Source organism: Lingula anatina, chromosome 8 (assembly GCF_051362555.1).
Source record: "Lingula anatina isolate TDL-2025a chromosome 8, LinAna3.0, whole genome shotgun sequence".
Taxonomy (NCBI): Eukaryota; Metazoa; Brachiopoda; class Lingulata; order Lingulida; family Lingulidae; genus Lingula; species Lingula anatina.
In genome coordinates, this window is record NC_141774.1 from 14,858,176 (window position 1) to 14,885,859 (window position 27,684).

The 27,684-nt window shown below is 38.8% G+C and overlaps 3 protein-coding genes and 1 long non-coding RNA gene across 4 annotated transcripts; all 4 read right to left on the minus strand.

Moving 5' to 3' along the window:
• Positions 1-1,090: 1,090 nt before the first annotated feature.
• On the minus strand, positions 1,091-12,312 carry LOC147760444 (fatty acyl-CoA hydrolase precursor, medium chain-like). The gene is made up of 3 exons (XM_086994339.1): positions 11,938-12,312; positions 1,962-3,342; positions 1,091-1,612 (listed from the first exon to the last, which is right to left on the minus strand). The coding sequence occupies exons 1-3, from the start codon at positions 12,077-12,079 to the stop codon at positions 1,321-1,323; spliced, it is 1,815 nt and encodes a 604-aa protein (XP_086850465.1). The 5' UTR covers positions 12,080-12,312; the 3' UTR covers positions 1,091-1,320.
• Positions 4,005-10,155, minus strand: LOC147760445 (uncharacterized). Its single transcript, XM_086994235.1, has 2 exons — positions 4,225-10,155; positions 4,005-4,057 (listed from the first exon to the last, which is right to left on the minus strand). The coding sequence occupies exon 1, from the start codon at positions 10,138-10,140 to the stop codon at positions 4,576-4,578; it is 5,565 nt and encodes a 1,854-aa protein (XP_086850361.1). The 5' UTR covers positions 10,141-10,155; the 3' UTR covers positions 4,005-4,057; positions 4,225-4,575.
• LOC147760446 (uncharacterized) lies at positions 10,426-10,873 on the minus strand. Its single transcript, XR_015330826.1, has 2 exons — positions 10,646-10,873; positions 10,426-10,478 (listed from the first exon to the last, which is right to left on the minus strand). It is a non-coding gene; the product is annotated as an uncharacterized LOC147760446 (long non-coding RNA).
• A 2,425-nt stretch (positions 12,313-14,737) lies between the features above and the next one.
• On the minus strand, positions 14,738-23,444 carry LOC147760447 (fatty acyl-CoA hydrolase precursor, medium chain-like). The gene is made up of 3 exons (XM_087018777.1): positions 23,303-23,444; positions 15,212-16,589; positions 14,738-14,948 (listed from the first exon to the last, which is right to left on the minus strand). The coding sequence occupies exons 1-3, from the start codon at positions 23,442-23,444 to the stop codon at positions 14,738-14,740; spliced, it is 1,731 nt and encodes a 576-aa protein (XP_086874903.1).
• Positions 23,445-27,684: the final 4,240 nt, after the last annotated feature.

Here is a 27,684-nt window from a genome sequence, read left to right on the forward strand (position 1 = left end):
TGGGCATCCTTATGAACGTTTTTATAATCTCGGCTGTCCCCAGCAGTGATTGACGCAGTGGACAGGGAGGCAGCAAAGGTCCTTTTTACCAAAGGCTTTGATAATACAGGGTGCCGCCCCGCAAAAAATGTACTCCTTCGCCCGCTGCCTTTTATTACGTCTAGGGGCTATGTAGTCGCCTCTGTTTTATTTATTTATTTATTTTTTTTATCACCAGTCTAACTGAAAAAGTCAGGGATGGGTTTTGATGAAATGTTCAGGTTAGGTCATTTATAGGCTAGCTTAGAAGTGAAGTTTGGTGATGATCTGTGTCACAGCTTACACCCCATTTATATGTGTATGGCACGTTATGGCACAGGCTTCCTTTGTGTTTATTTTCTATTTCTGTCCTGTCAAGCATTCGTCATTAGCTCCGCCCCTCTCAAGAATATTTACTACTCAATCTAGGCTGATGCAACGTGACTAATTCAAATTTATCCCATTATACTACTCCCCACTGCACATGATTTACTCGATACTATTCTAAAGGTGGAAGGAATGCAAAACTTCTTGCAACCTTCGCGAAAATTTGCTGCAAACTTTTTATCGTGCTAAGACGACTTTCCCATCGGTATGCCACTAAGCTTCCTTCAAATAGCATGACTCTGTATGTATGGGTTGATTAATAAATAAATAAAAGTAACGCAATTTGTATTTCCTAGTCTGAGTACTTTTCTCGTTAATATTTTTTGTTTGTTTTTGAAAGCATTAAAGTTTTCATCTTTACTGTCTCATTTAATTTTTTTGAAACAAGCTACAGGTAAATGAGGCACAGGAAATACATGTTTATCAAGAAATATAATGACAGAAATATTTTAAAAGGAGAAAAGAACAACTTCTCTTTTAATGTGCACAAGAGATAACGCCACACAAAAAAAAAATAAAGAAAAAAAAAAACATATATTGACCAAAACCTTTTATTTAAAATACCACATTTAAAATATATTTTATCATATCTGACCTTGGACCTATCCATATATATATATATATATATATATATATATATATATATATATATATATATATATATATATATATATAAAAGCAGCGCACATAAAGGCATCTGGGCATAACCACGATAATATCTTGGATCAGGGCATAATGTCGATAATTATCGATATCAATAATATCAAGGCAAAATCGTGTAAGAATTGTCATGATAAAGGTCAGGGCACAGATATATGAACTTTTTATTACTACTACATAGACATATTTCAACTTATTTCAACTTATGCCCAAACATGCACTACGCAGAAATGCCGTGTGTGATCATACTTATATCTAACCATTCCTCATCAACCGCTTGAAATACCGACGACTGAGGATCCTGGGTGTCCGATATGTTCTCCAAATTCCCCTGGAACATGGTTGGGATTGACGAGGTCGTGTGCCCACCGTGTCAGCCTCTTTACCCACTCTCACTATGGCCGGAAGTACCTCGGTCGCAAACAGATACTGGCGCTCCCTGTCGAATGTTTCCACGGTGGTGGGTGTGTCTAGGTTGATTAATTGTCTGGAAGACGCTGTATATTGCGGCCAATGGACGCTGACTGAGTCACCAACATTTGGGTCACTGAAAAGACGAGAGTGTTGACTGATTAGCAAAACAATGAAAAACTATATTGAGCATACACGAAAGGACATTCTGACATCGTAGTAAAGACATACTTGTCATGGGTCCTTTGTAGAGGGATATATGATTTCATACTGATTAAATTACAGTTGATGGACATTGGGGCCATTGAAACTTAAAGGGCATCAAGGACTTAAGTAAGTATATCCATTTACAATTATCATCAAGCTTTCAATTGCAGAAATATATATATATATATATATATATATATATATATATATATATATATATATATATATATATATTTTTTTTTTTTCCGATATCTAATTGTATGCTATCTGATCCTTACCCATTTTTTGCGAAGTTAGCTATATACCGCCTGATCATTCTTCCAAGCTCCAATTCCTCAGCTGTCATGTTATATACATCAGGGTGCTGTTCAAAAACACCAAAATACAGAATGCGGGTATCAAAATGTTCAGCTCGTACAAAAGCAGTCTTAGGTAAGTAAGAAGGTGGATAGCCAAGACGAACTGATAATGTGTATTTGTACGTTGTGGCACCTCCCGCTGCGTTCAGTCTCGCCGACTCCTCTGCTGGCATTCCGAAGAGAAAGTGAGTGTTTTGCTGCACCGCCCGATTCAAAATGTCCAAAGGATCCATAGGGTCTTGGATAAGGCCGTACTCGTGAAGCAAGGACCTAGCAACAGCCTTTTCCGCGCTTTTCATCTTGAATTGATATAGCAGTGATGCATAAGTTTCGAGAATGAAGCGTTGCTGTGCAACAGTGGGGGGATTCCCTGCAAAAGGAAGTGTGAAGATGCTGCCGTCATGGGAGGTAGCACCTACCATATATCGAAGCCCGGATGTCACGTTTTTTCCCAGTAGTTCTCGTGGGTGTCTTGGTATAAATACTCCATCAATATTTGGTCGCCAGTCAAGTGCTGCACGTAAACCTTCCTCCCTTATCTCCGCCAATATGTGAGCGTCCTTATTGCGGAGACAGCGGAGTCTTGCTCTTGGTTGAGGCATATCACATCCGGCCATTTTTGAAAACTCCAAACTGACGTTCAAAGACTCGGTCAGAGACCAAGGCGCCAAGCTTGACCCACTCACCGATATCCCTCCCTGTATCAAACCACGATTTAGAGGAGAAATCATCTGATAATCCACCGACGCCCCTCCTGCCGAATCACCAATAAGAGTAATGCGATCAGGGTCTCCGCCAAACGCCTCAGCATTCTCCTGTACCCATTTAATAGCCCAGTGCTGGTCATACAGGCCGTAATTTCCTCTGGCCTCGTCAGTCCCCGTGCTGAAGAACCCCAGAAAACCCAGTCTATAGTTAATAGTGACGAGGACGACATCAGACTCCAGTGCAAGGATGTCTCCATTAAAAGTCACAGCTGTTCCTGCCACGAACGCACCACCGTGAAAATGGATGAGAATCGCCAGGCGAACGCCCGTCTGACGTAGAACGTCAACACCACGTGGCACGTACACGTTCAGAAACAGACAATCTTCGTCCCGTGTGAGGTTGGAGATTGTTCGTCCTAGGTTGACGTAGAGGGAAATTGAGCTGTCAGGCTGCGGGCAGTGGGGACCGAATTGTTTCACTTGTCGAATGCTTTCTCCCCATCCAGGATGACGCTCAGGATTGGCAAATCGAAGTCTCCCAACTGGGGGTTTTGCATAAGGTATTCCAAGAAAGCAATCGACTATACCTGCGCCTATAGAAGGAAATCATATGAAAAATGTTAATTGTACTAGATACTACTTTTTTAGCTTTTTGAAAAACCGTCACATTCTTCTCAACAGTGGCTCTCCTGTCATAATTCACTCCATCTCTAGTGCGAACCAGCTTTTGGCGCACGTGGGAACAAAAACACTCTCTCACACACACACACAGACAAAGGCATGCGCGCACACGTACACCCAAACACACATACATTTTCGTAGCTTACGTTACCAGCAGTAATATAATTGTTTTAGATGTCTTGTGCTATAAAAAGTCCCAGCAGGAAGTCAAAATAGTTTTATTCCACTACAGGAAACGTTTTTCAATAATATTGAGAACGTGTCACCCTTAAAGCAATGCGTAAAGTGAAACAGCAACTCATGTCATTAGCCAGTGCTCTTTATTCAACTTTATTCAAGGAATTTTTTTTCAGATGATCCGAATGTTCCACTACCCATTTCCGCAATTTAAATGATGATCGGTGGCGTAGTATTTATATAATAGTAAAATTATAATCATGGAAACCCTAATAGCAATGCATACAGTTGTGGTAGGGGTGACACTTGTTTTTTGGTAGGGGAGTGTATATATATATATATATATTATAGCACACAAGGACTATATAGGTGTATTAAAAGTCAAAGAAAAGGCATGTGTTTTTCACTGGATCTTGGTTTATTCACATGGATTCACAAGACACGTAAAAACTAAAAAAGAAGAAAAGAAAAAGAAAATTACAACAATGTACTTACTAAGGGTTATTTACGTGTTCAAATTTACTTACTCAAAAAACTTATACATTTCAATAATCACCAATAATAAATAACTAATCATCAATAATCAATAATAATCAATAAACAGTATTAAAACTCACCATTTCTGCCATTCCTTTAAACTATAAATTTCAAGTAGAAATAACAGATTCAAAAGTAAGAGTACTATGTGTTCCTCCTACGGAGACACTGTGATGAATGAAATAAAGTGCAAAACTCATGAGGCACCACCCTGAATGAAAACTTGTCATTTATGTAAATGAATGCATTAGATGAGCCGGACACCAGGCTCCTCAATCACAACAAAAGTAAACTAAACCTTACATACCGGCCACCGAAAGGCGATTTAATCAAGATTCAAAATAGCCTTTCTAATCAAATATAAACACTATTTAATTTACTCAAAAAATGTCTTATAAAGTCATTGTCACTTAAATGCATTGTATTGCACATTAAACAAAATTTCCTTCCAATAAACACAATTTTCGCACATCACGGCGAAAGCGTCCTTTAGCTGTTTTAACAATCACCTGGCGCACATGTCCGTATTTATCAGGAAAAGTTTCCTCTATCAGTCCTTTAGGCCACTGGCCGCGAAAGGCATTTTCATCAATAAGTAAAACAAAGTCACCTTTTTCAAAGTTCTTTGCTGGTCGGAGCCATTTCTGACGCTCCTGAAGCACAGGCAAGTATTCTTTAATCCATCGCTGCCAGAATTGGTCTGCAATTAACTGCGCGTGTTTCCACTGTTCATTATATTGATCACGTTCTGTGAAATTGTCAGCGGGCAAACAGGGATTCGAACGCAGCAACAGTAGTTGATTTGGTGACAAAGTTTCTAGTTCGTAATAATGGTCTGCTTTGCGGATCAACGGACGATCATTCATGATTTTCTCAACTTCAGTAAGTACAGTAATTAATGTCTCGTCATCCACCAATCTATTTCCCAAAATCGAACGCATGATTTTCCGCACTGATCTGATTAAACGCTCCCATACGCCACCTGCGTGGCTTGCATTTGGAGGATTGAAATACCACTGAATGTTGCGTCGTAACAGAGAATCACTGATTTTTTCTTGATTCCACTGCTGTAAAATGCGTTTTAGATCTGCTTCAGCACCTGTGAAATTGGTCCCGTTGTCACTGAAAATTTCACACGGCGGTCCTCGCCGACTAATGAAACGCAAAACTGCTTGAATGAACGAGTCTGATGACAGATTATATGATATCTCCAAATGAACTGCTCTAGTCGCCATGCACGTAAAAATGCAACCATAACGCTTATTTGTTCGTCTTCCGCATTTCACTAACAGTGGTCCAAAGTAGTCGACACCTACTGAATGAAATGGTGGCTTCCCTGGTGTCACACGACTTCTTGGAAGTGGGGCCATAACTTGACTGCTGGGAACTGCATTCCATCTGCGGCACACCATGCACTTGCGAATGACTTTTTTCACTGTTGACAATCCACGCGTTATCCAAAATTCTTGACGTATCACAGATAACACGTGATATGCTCCCACATGTCCTTCTTTAATGTGATAGTGTCGCACAATGATTTCAGTGACGTGATGATCATGCGGAAGAATTTTCGGGTGTTTCTGTGAAGTAGAAATTGCTGAATTCTGGAGACGTCCTCCTACACACAGAATCCCATCAATTTTGATCGGAGATAGCTTGCGCAATGGGCTCACGTATCCCTTGGAATCAGGTTTTTTGGTCATTGCAGATGATACAACGTTGCACTCTTTGGGAAATGATTTTGCTTGTACATACATCACAATAGCATCAGTAGCAAGCGCGATTTCCTGTACTGTTAATGGTTCATTGTTTCTATCTACTGTCAATTGTCTCACGCGGGACAGTAAGTAGCGTTTAAAACGCAAAATCCAGGCAACTGATTTCTGTAAAGTATACCACGATGAGAAATGATGTAACAATCGCTCTACACCGTCAAATACTTCCGACGACGTAGTGACATGTACTTGAGCTGATTTACGTTTCACTTCTCTGTCATTTTCTAAAATTTCATGTAGATTATCTGGTTGTTTCGGCCAGTGTATCTCGGGCTGATACAAGAAAGCTGGGCCATGTAACCAACGCTGTATGTCATCACCGTTATCACTTCTGAGCTGTATTCCTCTGGAAGCGTAATCTGCCGGGTTCTGATCTGAATCAACATGATACCACTGCGACGGGGATGAAACATCATGTATCATTTGTAGACGATTGGCAACAAAAACGTGGAATCTGGTCGCGGAATTCCGAATGTACTGGAGCACAATCGTAGAATCTGTCCAGAAAACAACACGATGAATGGGCAGTTGTAGCTCCTCCATCATTTGTTTGTGAACTTTCGCAGACAATGTAGCTGCTGTCAGCTCCATTCGTGGAACAGTCACTGTTTTCAGAGGCGCTACACGTGATTTTCCCATGACAATGTTGCAAGATACTTGCTGGTTAATATCAACAAATCGCAAGTAGGAAACAATGCCGTAGCCGGATAAGGAGGCATCTGAAAAATGGTGAAGTTCAATGGACTGAATATCTGCTAATTGAGCTGATTTGTAGCATCTTGGTATTTCAATTGTTTGTAAATTGTCCAATCCTTCTCTCCACTGTGTCCATGCATTAAGATGCTCTGCAGGTAAGTCACTGTCCCACGCAATGCCTTCCCGACACAATTCTTGGAGTATCTGTTTAGGTTTGAGAATAAGTGGCGCTGCAAAACCCAGTGGATCATATATTGATGCAATAAATGACAAAATACCTCTGCGGGTATTCTTTACATCCCTTTCACGGACGCAGTATCCAAATGTATCCTTTTCTATGTTCCACTGTACGCCTAACGCATGTTCTATCGGCTGTTTGTCAAAGTTTACATTTCTGACCGACGGTGCTTGCTCCGCAGTGGGCACACTGGATAGAACTTCCTCCTGGTTCGATATCCACTTGGTCAGATGAAATCCACCTTTCTGCAGTAATGAGGTGAGTTGAGTAATCATCATCTTAGCTTCATCAACGGTCTCTACAGACTTTAAGCAATCGTCAACATAGAAGTTTCTGTAGACAGTTTCAACGGTCTGGAAATCAAAGTCCTTTCCATGATCTTCTGCATTTTTGAGAAGAGCGTAGACTGTACAACTTGCAGAGGAAGTAGCGCCAAACACGTGGACTAGCATTTGGTATTCTTCTGGTTGTTTGCTGAGATCTCCTGCCGGCCACCATAGGAATCGTAAGGCGTCACGATCATCAGGGTGCACTCTCACTTGATGATACATTTGCTCAATATCAGCAACAATGGCTATCTTCTCCTGGCGGAATCTAAGGAGAACTCCAATGAGTGAATTGGTTAAATCCGGACCCTGTAACAAGGAATCATTCAGCGAAACGCCTGCATATTTCGCTGCACAATCGAAGACAACTCTAATTTTAGACTTCTTTGAATTGATCACAGGGTGATGAGGTAAGTACCAAACAGAATTGCTGTTATTATGCAGATTTCTGTGGTCAATCTTCTGAGCGTGTCCTTTATCAATATACTCCTGAAGAGCTTGAGTATACTTCTCTCGTAGTTTTTCGTCACGCTGTAAACGTCTTTTGAGCAGATTCAAGCGCTTTTCAGCTGCTGGCTTATTATTGGGTAAGAGCTCGTCTGACTTCCAAGGAAGTGAAACTTGGTAATGTCCGTCAACAAATACCACGGATTCATCCATGATCCTCTTCGCTTTCTTATCTTCTAACGACATGCATTGGCTGCTGCTAACTGAAGACTCACTGAATTCACTGTTGTAAATCTTGCTTAGTTGGGTAGAAATGGAATCGCAGCCTCTCAGAGAATTGTCACATCCGAGTACCTGGTCTGCGTGAATGAAATTAACCGTGACGTCACCATCATTTGGTCTTTTCATGGGACCTAATATAGTCCATCCTAAAATCGTTCGGATCGCGTACGGTTGTTTCTTATCTCCTCGCTTCTCTTCTATGCGCCAATGAGCTTCAGGGTGATCATTACCAATGAGAATGGTAACTGTTTTGTCATCTAGCTCCGGTAGTCGTACATCTTTCAAGTGGCTCCACTCTGAAATGTCGGAGTTATTTGGAATGTTCTTTTCACAGATCGGTAGTCTGTCGGTCGTCCAAACTTGATCTAGAATCAATCCTTGTTGGCTATTGATGGCTTTCACTTCTAGCTGTACTTCTTGCCCTTGGTTCACGCAACTTTCATCGTTAACTGTACTGACACTGTACTGGATAGGTTTCCCTCTGGCACCTAACTTTTCAGCTAAACTGTGTAAACATAAACTGTGATCAGATCCACTGTCTAGAAATGCATAAGTTTCAATAATCGGTCCACCATTGCCGTCGCTCACGGTCACTGGGACAATCTGTAGACTGATTCTTCTTCCTGTCGCTACCGCTGCACTCTGGACTGCAACTACGGGGTCAGTAACAACAGACGTAGCGTTGGCACCAGGCTCACGTTGCAGTGCGGAGCTGTTGGCAGGTACACAGGGTGGGTGTAGTAACGCGTGATGTCGCTTGCCACATCCAGGGACTTGACACAATTGTTTCCATTGACACGTTCTTGCAGTGTGCGAAGGGCTGGACTGAAGACAATTGAAACACAGTTTGTTTTCCGACACAAAAATTTTCCTATCGCTGTAATTCATTCTAGCAAATTTGAAACATTGCTTGATAGTATGATTTCCAGAGCAAAACACACACGGGTCTTTCTGGACTGACGATGGCTGGGACTTGTTGGAGTTACTGTTGCTTTTCTCGGCAGGGTGAATGTTAGTGGCTAGGGTAGTGGTCTTATAGGACGGGTTGTGACAACTGACCTTTGACTTAGGTTTCACATCCGGCTTGGATCCTACCAATTGTCCGAACCTTGAGTTGGCAATCTGTACCATTTCCTCCAGGTAATCTGCGAGATCCTTGAACTTGACCTCAATCCACTGATTAAACAATTTCCCGGAACGTTTGGCCCATCCAGCTTGGAGATATTGCGGTAATCGCCGGACCACTTTTTCCAGAGTATCCATAGAATTCAAATCTTCATAGTATCCCATCTTGGATGCTGTCATTTGGCACGTAGTCATGTCTCTTGAGAGCTTGGAGAGTCGTGTAACGTCTGACGCTTTAATGGGAGGACCTGTTACTATTTTCTCCAACATAGCTTTGATGATAATGTGTTTTTGTCCGAAATGAGTCTGTAATATGTTTCTAGCCTGTAAATAACCTTCCTCTGGTTCAAGTATGACACAGCTTTTTATGGCTTCTTTGGCTTCACCTGTGCAGTACTGTATGAGGTATGACAGTTTACTTCTAAAGTCTGGTACTCTTTGTTCAATATTAGTCTCAAAGTTTCTTATGAAAGTCGGGTATGATACCGGATCACCATTGAAATACAAGTACTCACGTTTGGGCATTTCTTGGTTCAGCGTGATTTCTTGTAAAGCACGTTGTTGTTGTAGAAGTAAGTGTGCTACTTGGTCATTCATGATAAGCTGACGTTGTTGCTCTATGGTAGACGTACCTATTGACTGCGCCGTCATAGGTGTATATTCCGTTGCATGTGGGTTTAACGTCATCGTTGGATCTGTATAGGATGGCACAATGTACGGTTGTGGTAGCTGTGACGGTTGTGACGACTGGGCTGCCGTAGGGAACTGCTGTGGTTGATTTGTCCTTGACATCGGTTTCGGTTGAGTGGGCTCCGTCTCATATGACACTCCTAATTGCTGAAGCTGTTGCGTGGAATGCGGGTGAAGTGCATTCATGCGTGACCGCTGTTGCTCACTCTGATGTTGCTGTTGTGCACTGATATGTTGATGAGAAACATGATCGGAATTTGTCAGATTATGTGCATCAATGGTATCAACGTTACCTTCTTCCATGGAATTAAAGTAGCGATCAATCGTGAAGTTGTGTTCCGACAAAGATTCGTCTTCCTGAATTTCAGCCTCAATTTCCCGCCGTCTCACCTGGGCTCGTAGGGAAATCATTCTCATTTCGTCTTTTAGCTCTTGCTCTCGATACCGACGCCTTAGTGCAGTTTCCGCTTCTTCGAATTCCAACTGAGCATTAGCAATAGCGAGTGCGGCTTTTGTCCTTTGGGATTCCGATGCCGAACGCAAACTGTTGGTTCTGAATCGTCTATGAGATAGTCCGAAATCTTGTAAGCTGCCGTGGTAGGCCATGATGGAAATTTCCGTGGGATGATTGAGAAATGTTTTTACTTTTTATATAGCACACAAGGACTATATAGGTGTATTAAAAGTCAAAGAAAAGGCATGTGTTTTTCACTGGATCTTGGTTTATTCACATGGATTCACAAGACACGTAAAAACTAAAAAAGAAGAAAAGAAAAAGAAAATTACAACAATGTACTTACTAAGGGTTATTTACGTGTTCAAATTTACTTACTCAAAAAACTTATACATTTCAATAATCACCAATAATAAATAACTAATCATCAATAATCAATAATAATCAATAAACAGTATTAAAACTCACCATTTCTGCCATTCCTTTAAACTATAAATTTCAAGTAGAAATAACAGATTCAAAAGTAAGAGTACTATGTGTTCCTCCTACGGAGACACTGTGATGAATGAAATAAAGTGCAAAACTCATGAGGCACCACCCTGAATGAAAACTTGTCATTTATGTAAATGAATGCATTAGATGAGCCGGACACCAGGCTCCTCAATCACAACAAAAGTAAACTAAACCTTACATATATATATATATTATAAAAAATTTTTATAAGAAAATGATGAGCAGCAATCCCCACAAAAATAAATAATAATATAGGTTAATTCAGACAGTGAATATATTATATAAAATTATATTACCCCGGAATAGGTCGGTTCCATTTACACACGCATGCACGCACACTCACGCACACACAATTATAGAAATAAAAACATTGATAAAAACAGTGTAAAGGATGAAACATTCTTGGTTAATCAATAAAGTAATATATACGCGTTGTTCAGTTCACAAAAATAACCCACAGACTTGTAATTTAATTCTAAGCGGTCGCTTAACTGTGCATTTGACTCGCAAGTGAACGTGTGGAATTTGAGTAATTAAAATTTGTATGCAATGCGCAATAGTGCAGATAAGGAATTTGGATATAAGTACGTTCAGAAGTAATATCTGGGAGACCTAAGAGGCCGCTTGGGAGAACTAAAAAGACTTGGAGAGTTCACGTAGGCCATGTAGTTAGCAAGCGTCAACAAATAAATTATTAAACTGGTCATTATTTGTCCTTGGGGTTTCTTTAAACGACTTTACGTAAATCTGACACAAACTAAATGATTTCGTAGTGCAAGTATACAAGTATCATTACAGCATATTCATTATTGTGATAATGGCGTAAAAGCAACTTGACGGCCAGTGGCTGATGCAAGAGAGTTTAACGTGCCAAACATGAAATTATTAAAAAATCATGTCCTATACTCTGTGTTAAAATTAGATAGAAATGAGGTGTTTGGGGTAAACAAAACATTCTGTGTCCAAGCAGAAATATATTTCTGGGACCTTTCCTTTTTCGCTCACTTTGCGTTATACGACGGAGGGTTACTATTTCTTGGATTATTCCTTTCATGTGCACATAATAGGAAAATTCATTTTGTCTTCCCCCTCCACTTAATCTCTCTTTCTAAAATGCCCACACTAACCTTGATAGTTTTTTTTTTTCTTTGTTTGGTCCCCCACCACTTCAATCAGTCTACTACACTGTACGAGAAACACATTCACAGTACGACATATAAGTTTACTAATGGTAGTAAACAACTTACTGGCACCGGTATCCACCTCTCCTCTGTCTCCAACTATCTTCCCCAGGTTTGTTCCCACCACAGGAGTATCTGTACACAAAACCACTTCTATCTGCACCAAAATGTAAAAACAGACAGCCGAGAGAACTTTGTTACTCGCCATCTTAGCTGTCGCAGATCTTTATAGTCAGCCGCAACGTTTATCTAGGTGATGATTACGTAATACTGCCGGAGAGAAAGTGAAGCGGTAAAGCATGTAAGAAAATGTATTCGCCACGCCTCATAAACTTAACTTAAATTAACGTAAATATTAACACCCTACGAAACCCAAAAGGGACCAGCATATACGGTTATTCTGCCCTATGATCACTTTATACGGTTTAAAATTACAATCTCTGATGACTTCTCTCCAAACACTAGATATTTCAATCAGTTATACTGTATTTATATACACTCGATCTGGTTCGTGCTGTACAAGCCAAAGGTAAGTGAGTCGGTTTTTCGGACTTGATACCTTTTTTAAATATAATTTACTACAGTCTTTCTTAAAAACGAAGATTCATATTATCATCCTTTGTTGTCAGAAGGTAATATTAGATATCAAATAAGAATTAGGACCTACCTTCAACGGAAATGTTCGGATCTGATGTTGGCCAAAGCCTGAAAGCCTTCTTCACTAGTAGTAGCGCCAGCCTCCGTGTTGGATTCTCTATACAGAAACACTGGCCAGAGAATCGGTTCTGGGCGTCCTTATAAACGTTCGTGATTTTTGTAATTTCGGCTATCCCCAACAGTGTTTGTAGCAGTGAACAGGGAACTGGAAAAGGCCCTGTCAAAGGGACAAAAAGGGGATCCATTTTTTTTTCACCAAAGGCTTTGATAATATGGGGTGTCACCCCGCAAAAATATCCACATTCGTCAACTGTCCATTATAACATCCATCTACGGGGCTATGTTGCCACCTCCGTTTGTTTGTTTATTCGTTCATCACCTGCCTAACTCAAAAACTTATGGATGGGTTTTGATGAAATGTTCAAGATAGGCCATTAATAGGCTACCTTAGAAGTGATTACAGTTTGGTGATGATCTGTATTACCATACACCCCATTTATATCTGTATAGCGCGTCATGGCGCAGTTTTCCTTTGTGTTTATTTTCTATTTCTGTCCTGTCAAGCATTCGTCATTACCTCCGCCTCTTTGGTTTCTCATGAATATTTACTACTCAGTCTAGGCTGATGCAGCGTGACTAATTTAAATTTATCCCATTATATTACTCCCTACTGCACATGGTTTACTCGACACTATTCTACATGTGGAAGGAATGCAAAAACTTCTTGCAACCTTGGCGAAAATTTGCTGCAATTTTTTTTATTGTGCTAAGACGACTTTCCCATCGGTATGCCACTAAGCTTCCTTCAAATAGCATGACTCTGTATGTATGGGTTGATTAATAAATTAAAAATATAACGCAATTTGTATTTCCTTGTCTGAGTACTTTTCTCGTTAATATTTTTTGTTTGTTTTTGAAAGCATTAAAGTTATCATCTTTACTGTCTCATTTAAATATTTTGAAACAACCTAAATGAGGTACAAAAAAAAAATAAATAAAAACAATGACAGAAATATTTTAAAAGGAGAAAAGAAATGAAAACCATTTTTATCTTGCGTAGAACAACTTCTCTTTTAATGTCAACAAAAACTACCTATATATTGACCAATACCTTTTATTTAAAATCCCATATTTGCAATATATATATAATTTTTATAATATCTGACCTTGGACCCAGCAATATATATATATATATATATATATATATATATATATATATATATATATATATATATATATATATATATATATAACAAGCGTGAGTGTGGCACATAGTGCTCAACAGTCCGGAGCATTTATGCACAATTAAAATTAATAAATTAATTAAAAACAAGAGACATATAATAACCCCGACTTCGAGCTTCAAGGGCATACCCAGAAGGTATGCCCGATCGTCAGGAGGTTTATTTGAAAATGTTTTTTTTTTTAGCCGTTTATGTACACGGCGTAACGACACTTACATCGCACGCCGTGTCAGTTACGTCACCTTATGCCGACACATGGTAATTATTTCAGTTATTTTATTTAGAGTATCTGGTGTTATCATTATTAACAGTTTTTCATCCTGGCAAAGGTTGCATTGGTGCTGATTTCTCATTTGCGGCGCTGATTTTGTATGATGTCCCATCTAATGCCATACTGGGTGTTACTTTCTTTTAATTTCCAAATGTATTAAGTTTCTAAAGCATATTTTTTTGTCCCTAAATGACTTAATGATATCTCAGCTTGAATTACCCATCACAAAGGCCTATATATTTCATGCATATTTCTTTGTAGTAACTGTTGCTTGGTACACAATATTGAGTCGGGGTTATTACATGTCTCTTGTTTTTTATTTATTTATTTATTTATTTTATTTATATATATATATATATATATATATATATATACATTGGCACCTGGGCATAACCATGATAATATATTGGATCAGGGCATAGTATGGATGATTATCAATATTGATAATATTAAGGCAAAATCGTGTAAGGATAGTCATTATAAAGGATAAAGGTCAGGGCACAGATACATATGGCAATAAAATTTTATAATTTTAATTACTAGTACATAGACATATATCAACTTATACTCAAACATGCACTACGCAGATATGCCGTATATGACGACACATATAACTATGCATTCCTCATCAACCATTGAAATACCGACGACGAAGTAACCTGGGTGTCCAATATGTTCTCCAAATTGCCTTAGATCAAGGTTCGGATTGACATGTACCTGCGGCCACCATGTCAGCCTCTTTACCCACTGCCACTATAGCCGGAAGTACCTCGGTCGCAAACAGATACTGGCGCTCTCTATCGAATGTTTCCACGGTGGTGGGCGTGTCCAGGTTGATGAATTGCCTGGAAGACGCTGTATATTCAGGCCACTGGACGTTGACTGGGTCACCAACATTTGGGTCACTGAAAAGACGAGAGTGTTGACTGATTAGCAAAACAATGAAAACGATATTGAGCGTACACAATAGTGCATTCTGACTTCGTAGTCAAGTCATATTTGACATAAGTCCTTTTGTAGAGGGATATTTCATACTAATTAAATTACAGTTGATGGTCATTGGTACAATTAAAACTTAATGGGCATCAAGTACTTTGTATTTTCATTCATCAATATCATTAAGATTTCAATTGCAGTAAATATTTCCGATATGTTACCTGACCCTTACCCATTTTTGGCGAAGTTAGCTATATACCGCCTGATGGTTCTTCCAAGTTCCAGTTCCTCAGTTGTCAAATTATATACATCCGGGTGCTGTTCAAAAACACCAAAATACAGAATGCGGGTATCAAATTGTTCAGCTCGTACAAAATCAGCCTTAGGTAAGTAAGAAGATGGATAGCCAAGTCGGACAGATAATGTGTATTTATACGTTGTGGCACCTCCCGCTGCGTTCAATCTAGCCGCCTCCTCTGCTGGCATTCCGAAGAAAACGTCAGTGTTTTGCTGCACCGCCTGAGTCAAAATATCCGAAGGATCCATGGGGTCTTGGATAAGGCCGTATTCGTGAAACAAGGACCTAGCAACAGCCGTTCCCGCGCTTTTCACCTTGAACTGATAGAGCAGTGATACAAATATTTCGAGATTGAAGCGTTGCTGGGACACAGTAGGGGGATCCCCTAATAAAGAAAATGTGAAGAAGCTGCCGTCATGGGAGGTACCACCTACCATATACCGAAGCCCGGATGTCACGTTTTCTCTCAGTAGCTCTCGTGGGTGTCTTGGTATTAAAACTCCATCAATACTTGGTCGCCAGGCGAGTCCTCTCAACCCTTCCTCCCTTATTTCTGCCAATTCCTGAGCGTCTTTATTGCGAAGACAGAGGAGTCTTGCACTTGGTTCATGCATATCACATCCGGCCACTTTCGAAAACTCCAAACTGACGTTCAAAGACTCGGTCAGATACCAAGGGGCTAAGATCGACCCACTCACTGATATCCCTCCCTGTATCAAACCACGATTTAGTGGAGAGATCATCTGATAATCCACCGACGCTCCTCCTGATGCATCACCAATAAGAGTAATGCGATCAGGGTCTCCGCCAAACGCCTCAGCATTCTCCCGTACCCATTTAATAGCCCAGTGTTGGTCATACAGGCCGTAATTTCCTCTAGCCTCGTCAGTCCCCGTGCTGAAGAACCCCAGAAAGCCCAGTCTGTAGTTAAAAGTGACAAGGACGACGTCAGACTCCAATGCAAGGATATCTCCATTAAATGTCGCACTTGTTCCTCCCACGAACGTACCGGCATGAAAATGGATAAGAATTGCCAGACGAACGCCCTTTTCACGTAGAGCGTCAACACCACGTGGCACGAACAAGTTCAAAAACAGGCAATCTTCGTCCTGTGTGAAGTTGGTGATTGTTCGACCTAGGTTGACGTAGAGGTTAATAGAGCTGTTTTGCTGCAGGCAGTGAGGACCGAATTGTTTCACTTGTCGAATGCTTTCTCCCCATCCAGGATGACGCTCGGGATTGGCAAATCGAAGAGTCCCAACTGGGGGTTTTGCGTATGGTATTCCAAGGAAGCGATCAACTATACCTGTGCCTATAGAAGAAAATTTCAGAAAATCATTATATGAATGCTAATTGCACTAGAGATGATTTGAGTATTTTGAAAGATCGTCACCAATGTAGCTCACCTGTCACATTTCACTCCATCTTGAGCGTGACTAAGTGCATGCGCGCACGTGGGAACAAACAAACAAACACACACACACACACACACACACACACACACACGCATTTTCATAGCACTTGTTAGCAGATTGACAGTAATGTGATTATTTTAGCTGTCTTGTACCATAAAATTTCCCTTCACGAAGTCAAAACTGTTGTTTTATTCCACTGCAAAAAACGTCTATCAATAACAAAAAAGAAAGTACTATAATCCCTTACCAAAAAAGTGTCACCCCTAAAGCAATGCGTAAAGTGATGCAGAAAATCCTGTCATCAACTATTATTTTTTATTCAACTTCTATAAGGAACTTTCTGATTGTACCACCCATAAATGAACTAAACATGTAAAAAATTAAAGCCATATTTTAGTGTTTTGTACAGTATGGAAGCAAGGCTCTGTGTTAAAGTTCCCATTGACCACTGCCAGCTCGCCTACACTATAGCAGCCAATACCCCCCATACAAGACTTATACTGGGTGTGTCCTGTCGACGGTTCATGGCAAGGATCCTTGGTCTCCTTACAAAAATAACGGCGACTGTGCAGACGTTTCTTGACGGTTGCTCAGAAACTTGGTATGCCCTGTTCTTGTTAAATGTTGCAGACAAGCTCTGAAAAATCATGAAGCGTTTTTTACGCGGAAGGCTTATTAACATTTTCTCTTCTCTGGGTGTAGTTTCTTACGGTCGGCCTCACCCAGGCAATTTTGCCCATATGGCCTGTTTGTTAATGATGCTGACTATCCCTCTGAACGGTTCTCATGGAACAACCCAGCCTTCTGGCAATTCATCTAGCCAATAGTCCAATCTATGTCAATCTTTTGGTAAAAAAGGTTCCCTCTCACTTAGGAGCTTCATATTAAAATAATTGGTTTTGGGTTATTTCAATGGTTACGCTAGGTAGGTTAATCCACTAATCACATCAACAATTTATACGATGTTTGGTTGATACTTGTTGTGTAATATTAAAATTAAAACCATGGAAACCCTCATTGTAATGCAAATAATTGCGGCAGGTGATATTTTTTTGGTATTTGAGTATATGTATATTACCTGGGTAGTATACACATGTGTATATTCATTAATTCTTTATAAGTAATATACCAGCAGTTAATTCAGAGATTGAATATGTAGTGTGAAATACGGGAATTATATTATCTCGAAATATTTCGGTGCCATTTTCACACACGCGCGCACACTCACACGCACACACACACATATTTATAAAAAAAACTGATAATTAACAGTGTAAAGGGTGAAATAGTTTGATATATATATATATATATATATATATATATATATATATATATATATATATATATATATATATATATATATATCTGTCATTCTTTGCTAGTGGTTACAAAATGTTGAATTTGGCCAAAAATTTCAAATGTTCTCTGGGAAGCTGTAGTTTTGCAATGTGATTGCTACACCATCACAGTTTATCATTTCATAAAAAGGGAAACAGCAGATGCCCTTTTTAGGGCTCACAGGAGAGTTGAACAGCTATACCCACCATATCCAAGGCGCATCACCCTGGGTAATATATGTTGCACAAACTAATGAAATCTAATGGGAAGTTTTTAGTTTTAGTTTAAATCATAAGGGGTTGTTGTCTCATTGCTTTAAAACTGGTTTTGAAGAATTCAATCCACATTTCATAATTAATTTTAAAAAAAAGGTGAATATGTGGGACATGGTAACGTTAGTGACGCGGGAACAAAAACTTTTTATAATCATGTAAATAATAACAATATTTTTGCTGTTATCCACACACACTTCAATCATGAGGGGAACATCACTCTCACATGCTTTTAAATTAGAATTGACAAACACAGAGGAATAATGGACACATTTTGTTAACTGTAACTCTGTTACGTGGGACACACACTGAACAAAGTTGATCTAAAGAATGTTCCAGATTGTAGTTTTTTTTTTTTTTTTTTGTCAGAATAATTATTATTTATTATTATTTTAACACAATAAAGTTCAGTTAAATACAAAATTTAACAAAATGAAGTTCAGTGTAACACAAAATTCAGTATTATAATATTCTTTCTGAAAGCTGTGGACCACTGGTGATATCTGCTCTGTGCTCTACTAAGGCATCCACTCTTGGGATTCTGAAAAAAATCATACAAGGAATCTGTTTAATCTGATAAGGAACAATGGGAAACCTAAGATTACAAATAGTTTATTGCTTATTCAAACAAAGTACAGTGCATTATGAGTGGCAAATACTAATTACTGGGAAACATTTTCTTCACCCATTTTCGGTGCTTCATTGTGTCTCTGTACGTTACATAACGTTAGTGTTGCGAGAAATCCATTAATTCCGTTTTTTACAGACAGTTAAATTTTAAACGCAGTGAATACAGTGTAGCGTCTTAATTTAAGATAGAGCTAAAAATGTCATTCAATTTCAATGATTGAGTTTTCGAGAACAAGAGAACATGAATACGGTGTCACCGCGTTACCATGTGACACATACGAAAAACGGAAGTTAAGACGAAGTCACCCTACTAATCAAATGGTAAGAATCAATCAATACACATATGGATTTATGTTGAAACTATTGGAGAAAAATGACACTAAATTCAGTATTTTTCACCTTCATAAAAAGAAGATCCCTATAAACAGTCCCGTAGCGATTAAATAAAGGGAATTACACGTGTGCTCCTGCATCCGACCTCGACAGCGTCACTGCATTACATGTTATGAGAATGGGACACGTGCCACTTTGAGCTGGATTTTTGGTGTGTAAAAGAAGCCATTCGTGTGCGAGACGTCATCAGTAAGAAAGTATGGAAAAGATTGCTATTGATGTATAATTTTCATGCGGCATTTTAAAATCGTCTGATAAAAATCGATCTCTGAAGTTTCAGTGTAACGAACGTTACATGGGACACAGTGAAGAAAAATTGACCTTGTTGAGCAAGAAATGTGAAATTGTTAAGAAAACTGACATTAGCATGGACTTCGTGACACAAACTAACCGACAGACTTGAAGAGTTTTAATACGGAAAGGTAGGATTAGATGAAATTTTCATTGGGCTGGGACACGGCATGTAACGTTCATTACGGTAATTTTGTGATAGTTTTTCAGTGACTTCAAATAAATTTTTCTTTAAATAATCTTTTGCACATTCTGTTTATTATATCTTCTTGTAGTAGGTGTATTTCCTGCTTCAATAATACATTCAAACCCTAAACAAACTGTTCCTAAAAAGAGGTAGGGTCGGAATTACACAAAAATGGACGCCATTTTGATGGTATTTTCGATATATTTTCTGCTTTTTCTCTTTTTTTTTCTTTTATAACAGCAACCTCCTTGCTCATACAACTTCTTTGATTTGTTATTGAGACATACACAACCATGTCATCAAAATTTGGTTGGCCATCTAAATTTAAATAACATTCTTGGTATCAAAATACAGAAAGAAGCAGCAAAGAGAACTTTGTTACTCGACATCTTTGCTGTCTCAGATTTTAGTAGTCAGCCGCTTTACGTCTTGTCTCTTATAACGTCAGCGCAAGACAAGAAAGGCAGCTCCAGGCAGTTAAAGTGAGACTCGTATCTTCCAAATATTTTTGGCAAAGACGCCCTTAGTCTGGTACATACGTGCGGATCATGACGAAGTACTATCGGATATAAAATGAAGCTGTAAAGAATTTTTGATAACGTTCTCGTCGCCGGTTATATTATTTGCCGTAAATATTAACGCCGCTTTATAATTCCACTCTCTGGTGAATTATCCAATATTGTTAGAAGGTAATATTAGATATAAAATAATAATCAGCTTTAGTGGAAATGTTCGGCTGTGGTGTTGAGTTAAGCCTGAAAACCTTTCCCTATGGTAACACAGAAACATTGGCCAGCGAACCAATTCTCGGCATCTTTTATACAATCATATTTTCGGCTATCCCCAAGAGTAGGAGTTGAGCTTGTAAATTCAAGCAGCTCCAGCCTTTCAAAGGGACAAGAAGAAGGGGGATCCAGTTTTTTTTATTCAGAGGCTATAATAATACAGGGTACCACACCAAAAATATCCTCACTCTTTGACTGTCCATCACTTTTTCACCTCCGTTTGTTTTGTTACGTTTGCACCTTCGCTTGTTTGTTTGTTTGTTCGTTCATCACCGTCCGAACTCAAACGTTATAGATGGGTCTTGATGAGATGCTCAATAAAGGTCATAAATATGCTCACTGAAAAGTGATTATGTATGATGATGAACTGTATCACCTTACACCCCATTTATATCTTTATAGCGTGTCTTGGCACAGGGTTCGTTTGAGTATATTTTATGTCCTTCCTGTCACGCATGCGTAATTAACTGCGCCCTCTGGTTTCTCATGAATATCTAATATTTTAAGTCACGGTTGGTTTCACATGATTAATTTAAAAATATTCTATTTTTCTCTCCCCCCTCCCCCCCCTCCCCCCCTCCCCCACTGCAATCAGACCAATAGCACCAAGCATATAAGGTACTGTTTTAAAATTGGAAAGGACGCCAAGAATTCTTGTAAACTTGGCTCAGTTTTGCTGCAAACATTTTGATTTTTCTCAGGGGACTAATTATTTTTCTTCCATGCGAATTAGTATCTCTAAACTGTGGAGTTCATTAGTTTGCATACATATCTGTCGTGTGTTGCCCTGAGTGTCAGGGACACTGTGAAGCTGGATCTGTTCACGGGCTTCAACAGTAGCCCCTGAGGAACAACGACAGTGCACAATCTCCGTCAATCAAAAAGAACTGCCTCGCAGTGAATCTGCAGTTGAATGTCATTAGACCAAAATGAAACGTAAAACAGATTTAATTCTGCTTTACTTAATTTTATTTACTGTATTTAAGATGTAAAGTGAAAAATAAATAATATGTTTCTGAAGGAAGAAGGCATATTCAATGTTTTTGTATTTTTTGCTTATCAAAGAACATTTGCTGCTGAAGATATAAACACAATACACGTGCTTGACGTATGCCAAGTTTGACAGATACACTGTATGCCCGATACCACTATAAGGGCTGCGCAATGGCTACACCAAAATCAGTTTTTTAAGCAGTGTTGCTTGTGTTGTGATACTGACCTTCGACTGCAAGATGTTATTAGTTCAAACATCTAACTCCGCGTCAGCCACTTTGCTTCTTGTCTCGTCTGCACGAGATAACGTCAGCACAAGGCGAGAAAGGCAGTTCCAGGCTGTCAAAGCTGTGATGTACGAGAGTTATGATTTCCAAATATGGAGTTGCAGGGGTACACAGGTGTGACGTACGAGACTTGTGACTTCCAAATACCGGTTGAAATTCTGACGACTGAGGACACTGGATGTCCAATATGTTTTACTAAACTGCCCTAGAGCATGGTTGGGATTGACGAGGATGTGCGACAACCATGTCAGCTTCTTTACCCAGTGAAACCATGGCCGGAAGTACATCGGTCGCAAACAAATACTGGCGCTCCCTATCGAATGTTTCCAACTTCTCTGAGTGTAGTTTCTTTTGGTCAGCCTTACCCAGGCAAATTTGCCCATACGCCTGTTTGTTAATGATGCTGACTATCCCTCTGAATGGTTTTCATGGAACAACCCAGCCTTCGGGCAATTCAGCTGGCCAATAGTCGAATCTATGTCAATCTCTTGGTACAAAAAGTTTCCCTCTCACTTAGAAGCTGCATATTAAAAATAATTGGTTTTGGGGTATTTCAATGGTTACACTTAGTAGATTAGTCCACTAATCACATCAACAATTCATACGTTGTTCGGTTGATACTTGTTGTGTAATATTAAAATTTAAACCATAGGAACCCTCATTGCAATGCAAATAATTGCGGTAGGTGATACCTTTTTGGTATTTGAGTATATGTATATTACCTGGGTAGTATACACATGTTTATACATTGATTCTTTATAAGAAACCGATCAGCAGTTAATTCAGTCATTGAATATATAGTGTAAAATACAGGAATTATATTACCCCGAAATAATTCGGTACCATTTTCACACACACACACACACACACACACTTATAAAAAAGTTGTTGATAATAAACAGTGTAATGGGTGAAATAGTTCGGAATATATATACAGTCATACATGTATATACGCGCATTCCTTATTTTCTAATTGCCTAAGAGCTATTTGATCGCTCGTATCTGATGCCAGAGGGTTAAACGTGCCAAACATATAAAACCATGAAACATGTCATATAACCCGTGTTCAAATTAGATAAAACATGGTATTTAGGGGGGAAAGAACATTTTGTACAAGCAAGTTAGAAATTTTTTGAGAGTTAACTTGTTCATTCTCTTGCTGTCAAACGACGGATGGTCAATATTACTCGGAGTATTACTATTACTATGTGCGGGAAAAGAGAAATTCTATTTGTCTAGCTACCCCTTTTCTCCCTCTCTTTGCCTCCCTTTCTTTCTTTCAAATTCCCACTTGTTAGTTATTTTTCTTGCATGGACCCACACAAGAAGCATATATGTGCCCTCATCATTTTTTCCTCAGTCTACGATATTTTAGGAGAAAACCATCCACAGTACGACATAAAAGTTAACTAACGGTGGCAATTGTCAACTTACTGGCACCGGTATCCACCTCTCCTCTGTCTCCAACAATATTTCCCAGGTTTGTCTTGACTACAGGAGTATCTGTGCACAAAACCACTTGTATCTGTACCAACATATAGAAAGAAGCAGCAAAGAGAACTTTGTTATTCTCCATCTTTACTGTGTCAGATTTTAATAGTCAGCCGCTTTTCTTCTTGTCTCTTATAACGTCAGCGCAAGGCGAGAAAGGTAGCTCCAGCCGGTCAAAGTGAGACTTGTGTCTTCCAAATATGCAAGCGCCTCAGGCAAAATTTTGCCAAAGACGCCCTTTATCTGGTACGTGCGGATCATGACGTACATGTAGTACTGCCGGACATAAATTGAAGCTGTAAAGAATTTTTGATAATGTATTCGTCGTCGGTTATATTATTTGCCGTAAATATTAACGCCGCTTTATAATTCCACTCTCTGATGAATTATCCAATATTGTTAGAAGGTAATATAAGATATAAAATAATAATCAGCTTTAGTGGAAATGTTCGGCTGTGGTGTTGGATTAAGCCTGAAAACCTTTCCCTATGGTAACACAGAAACATTGGCCAGCGAACCAATTCTCGGCATCTTTTATACAATCATATTTTCGGCTATCCCCAAGAGTAGGATTTGTGGTGGGCTTGTAAATTCAAGCAGCTCCAGCCTTTCAAAGGGGCAAGAAGAAGGGGGATCTAGTTTTGTTTTCATTCAGAGGCTATAATAATACAGGGTGCCACACCAAAAATATCCTCACTCTTTGACTGTTGCATCACTTTTTCACCTCCGTTTGTTTTGTTATGTTATCACCTTCGCTTGTTTGTGTGTTCGTTCATCACCGTCCGAACTCAAAACGTTATAGATGGGTCTTGATGAAATGCCCAATAAAGGTCATTAATATGCTCACTGAAAAGTGATTATGTATGATGATGAACTGTATCACCTTACACTCCATTTATATCTTTATAGCGTGTCTTGGCACAGGGTTCGTTTGAGTATATTTTATGTCTTTCCTGCGTCATTAGCTGCACCCCTCTGGCTTCTCATGAATATGTAATATTTAAAGTAAAGGCTGGTTTCACATGATTAATTTAAAAATATTCTCTCTCTCTCTCTCTCCCTGTTGCAATGAGACTATTAGCACGAAGCATATAAGGTACTGTTTTAAAATTTGAAAGGAAGCGAAGAATTCTTGTAAACTTGGCTCAATTTTGCTGCAAAAATTTTGATTTTTCTCAGGGGACTAATTTTTTTCTTCCAAGCGCAGTAGTATCTCTAAACTGTGGAGTTCATTAGTTTGCATACATATCTGACGTGTGCTACCCTGAGTGTCAGGGACACAGTGAAGCTGGATCTGTTCACGGGCTTCAACAGTGGCCCCTGAGGAACAACGACAGTGTACGATCTCCGTCAATCAAAAAGAACATCTTTGCAGTGAATCTGCATTCGGATGTCATTGGTTCAAAAGGAAACGTAAAACAGATTTAATCCTGCTTTATTTAATTTTATTTACTGTATTTAAGATATAAAGTGAAAAATAAATAACATGTTTCTAAAAGAAAATGTATATCCAATTTTTTTTTTTTTTTTTTTTTTTTTTTTTTTTTTTTTTTTTTTTTTTTTTTTTTTTTTTTGCTTATCAAAGAACATTTGGTCCTGAATATATAAACACAATACACGTGCTTGACGTGTGCCAAGTGTGACAGATACACTGTAAGGTCTGCGCAATGGCTACACCAAAATCAGTTTTTAAAGCAGAGTGTTGCTTGTGTTGTGGTTCTGACCCTCGACTGTAAGATATTCTTAGTTCAAACGTCAGCCACTATGCTTTTTGTCTCGTCTGCATGAGATAACGTCAGCTCAAGGCGAGAAAGGCAGCTCCAGGCGGTCAAATAACTAGCATTTTTCGTCAACCGGTTGAAATTCCGACGACTGAGGACACTGGGTGTCCAATATGTTCTACTAAACTGCCCTAGAGCATGGTTAAGATTGACGAGGACGTGCGGCAACTGTGTCAGCCTCTTTACCCAGTGTAACCATGGTCTGACGTACCTCAGTCCAAACAGATACTGGCGCTCCCTATCGAATGTTTCCACGATGGTGGGCGTGTCCAGGTTGATGAATTGTTTGGAAGACGCTGTATATTCAGGCCACTAGACGCTGACCGGGTCACCAACATTTGGATTACTGAAACGAGACGAAAGTGCTAACTGATTAACTAAAAAAAATAGAATTGGATATTAATATTGAGCAAACCTAAAGTTGCATTTTGACGTCACAGTCACGTCATACATACTTTTATTCGTTTTTTTTTTTTATTCCAGATTACTTTTAAGTAAAAATTAACTTAATTAACTTATTCAAGATGGCGCCGTCCTATGGCAACATGATCTGTCGTGATGTAGTATTACTTGTTATTTTACTTTCAATTTTTAACCTTACTATTAGATACATAACTTTTTCAAGAGAGGAGCTGCTAAGGATCAGAAATAGTTTTTATCCATCAGCAGTACGTATTTTTAATGAACAAAATGTATTTTAATAATTCCATTGTATTACATTTTATCAACAGATCATACCAATTTTCATTTTATACTTGTATAAATATGATATGATAATAAATTATTAATTATTATTAATATTAATTAATTAATTTAAAAAAGACAATTGAAGGACATTGGCGCCATTTCCATTTACAATTAGCAATTTGATGTTCAGAATTAAATTTTTTAAATTGCAGTAAAATATATCCGATATTGAATCGTGTGTTATCAAAACCTACCCGTTTTTTTGGCAAAGTTAGCTATATATCGTCTGAACCATTCTTCCAAGTTCCATTTCCTTAGCTGTCAAGTTATATACATCAGGGTGCTGTTCAAAAACACCAAAATACGGAATGCGGGTATCAAATTGTTCAGCTCGTACAAAATCAGCCTTAGGTAAGTAAGAAGATGGATATCCAAGTCGGAGTATTTACACGTTGTGGCACCTACCGCTGCGTTCAATCTTGCCTACTCCTCCTCTGGCATTCCAAAGAAAAGGTGTGTGTCAGTACGCGCTTCGGAGTATCAGACGCGACTCCGCTCTTGCCTAGCACTTAATGTGATAGTGATTCTCAGCGGGGTTTGAAAGTAATGCATGTCATCTCAAAATTTGTTCCGGGGTATGATACTGTGAAATGCGTACTAATACACACCTTGGAAACGGGTAGGGTGGTCCGATCTACCAGTGAATTCAGGATCATTCGGTGCCGAGTCTGGTAGTTGGGTGGGCCTGTTGTTGGTTTGCCTACACAGAAACATTGGCCAGAGAATTGGTTCTGGTCGTCCTTATAAACGTTCGTGTTTTTATAATTTCGACTGTCCCCAACAGTGATTGAAGCAGTGGAAAGGAAACTGGAAACGGTCCTGTCAAGGGACAAAAAGGATCCAGTTGTTTTCGCCAAAGGCTTTAATAATACAAGGTGCCACCCCGAAAAAATATCCTCCTTCGTCCACTCCCTATTTTAACATCCATCTAGGGGGCTATGTTGTCACCTCCGTTTGTTTGTGTATTCGTTCATCACCAGCCTAACTCAAACACTTATGAATGGGTTTTGATGAAATTTTCAAGATAGGCGATTAATACGCTAGCTTAGAAGTGACTGAAGTTTGGTAGTGATCAGTGTCACAGTACACCCAATTTATATCTGTATAGCGCGTTATGGAACAGGCTTCCATTGTGTTTATTTTCTATTTCTGTCCTACCAAGCATTCGTCATTAGCTCCGCCTCTTTGGTTTCTCATGAATATTTACTACTAAGTCTAGGCTGATTCAAAGTAACTAATTAAAATAATTCCATTATACTACTCCCTACTGCACATGATTTACACGATACTATTCTACATGTTGAAGGAATGCAGAAACTTCTTGCAACCTTGGCGAAAATTTGCTGTTGCCATCAGTATGCCACTAAGCATCATTTAAATAACTTGACTCTGTATATATGGGTTGATTAATAAATAAATAATAGTACAGAGATTTGAATTTCCTTGCCTGCTCTATCTGAGTACTGTTCTCGCTGTTTTTCATTTGTTTTTGAAAGCATTAAAGTTTTCATCTTTACTGTCTTATTTAATTTTTTAATGCCACTAAGCATCAGTTAAATAACTTGACTCTGTATGTATGGGTTGATTAATAAATAAATAATAATTGTCTGAGTACTTTTCTCGTTAATATTTTTTTGTTTGTTTTTGAAAGCATTAAAGTTTTCATCTTTACTGTCTCATTTATTTATTTATTTTTGAAACAAGCTAAATGAGTTACAGAAAATAAATCAAGAAATACAATGACAGATAATTTTTTTAAAGAAGAAAAGAAACGAAAACTTTTTTATCTTGCGTAGA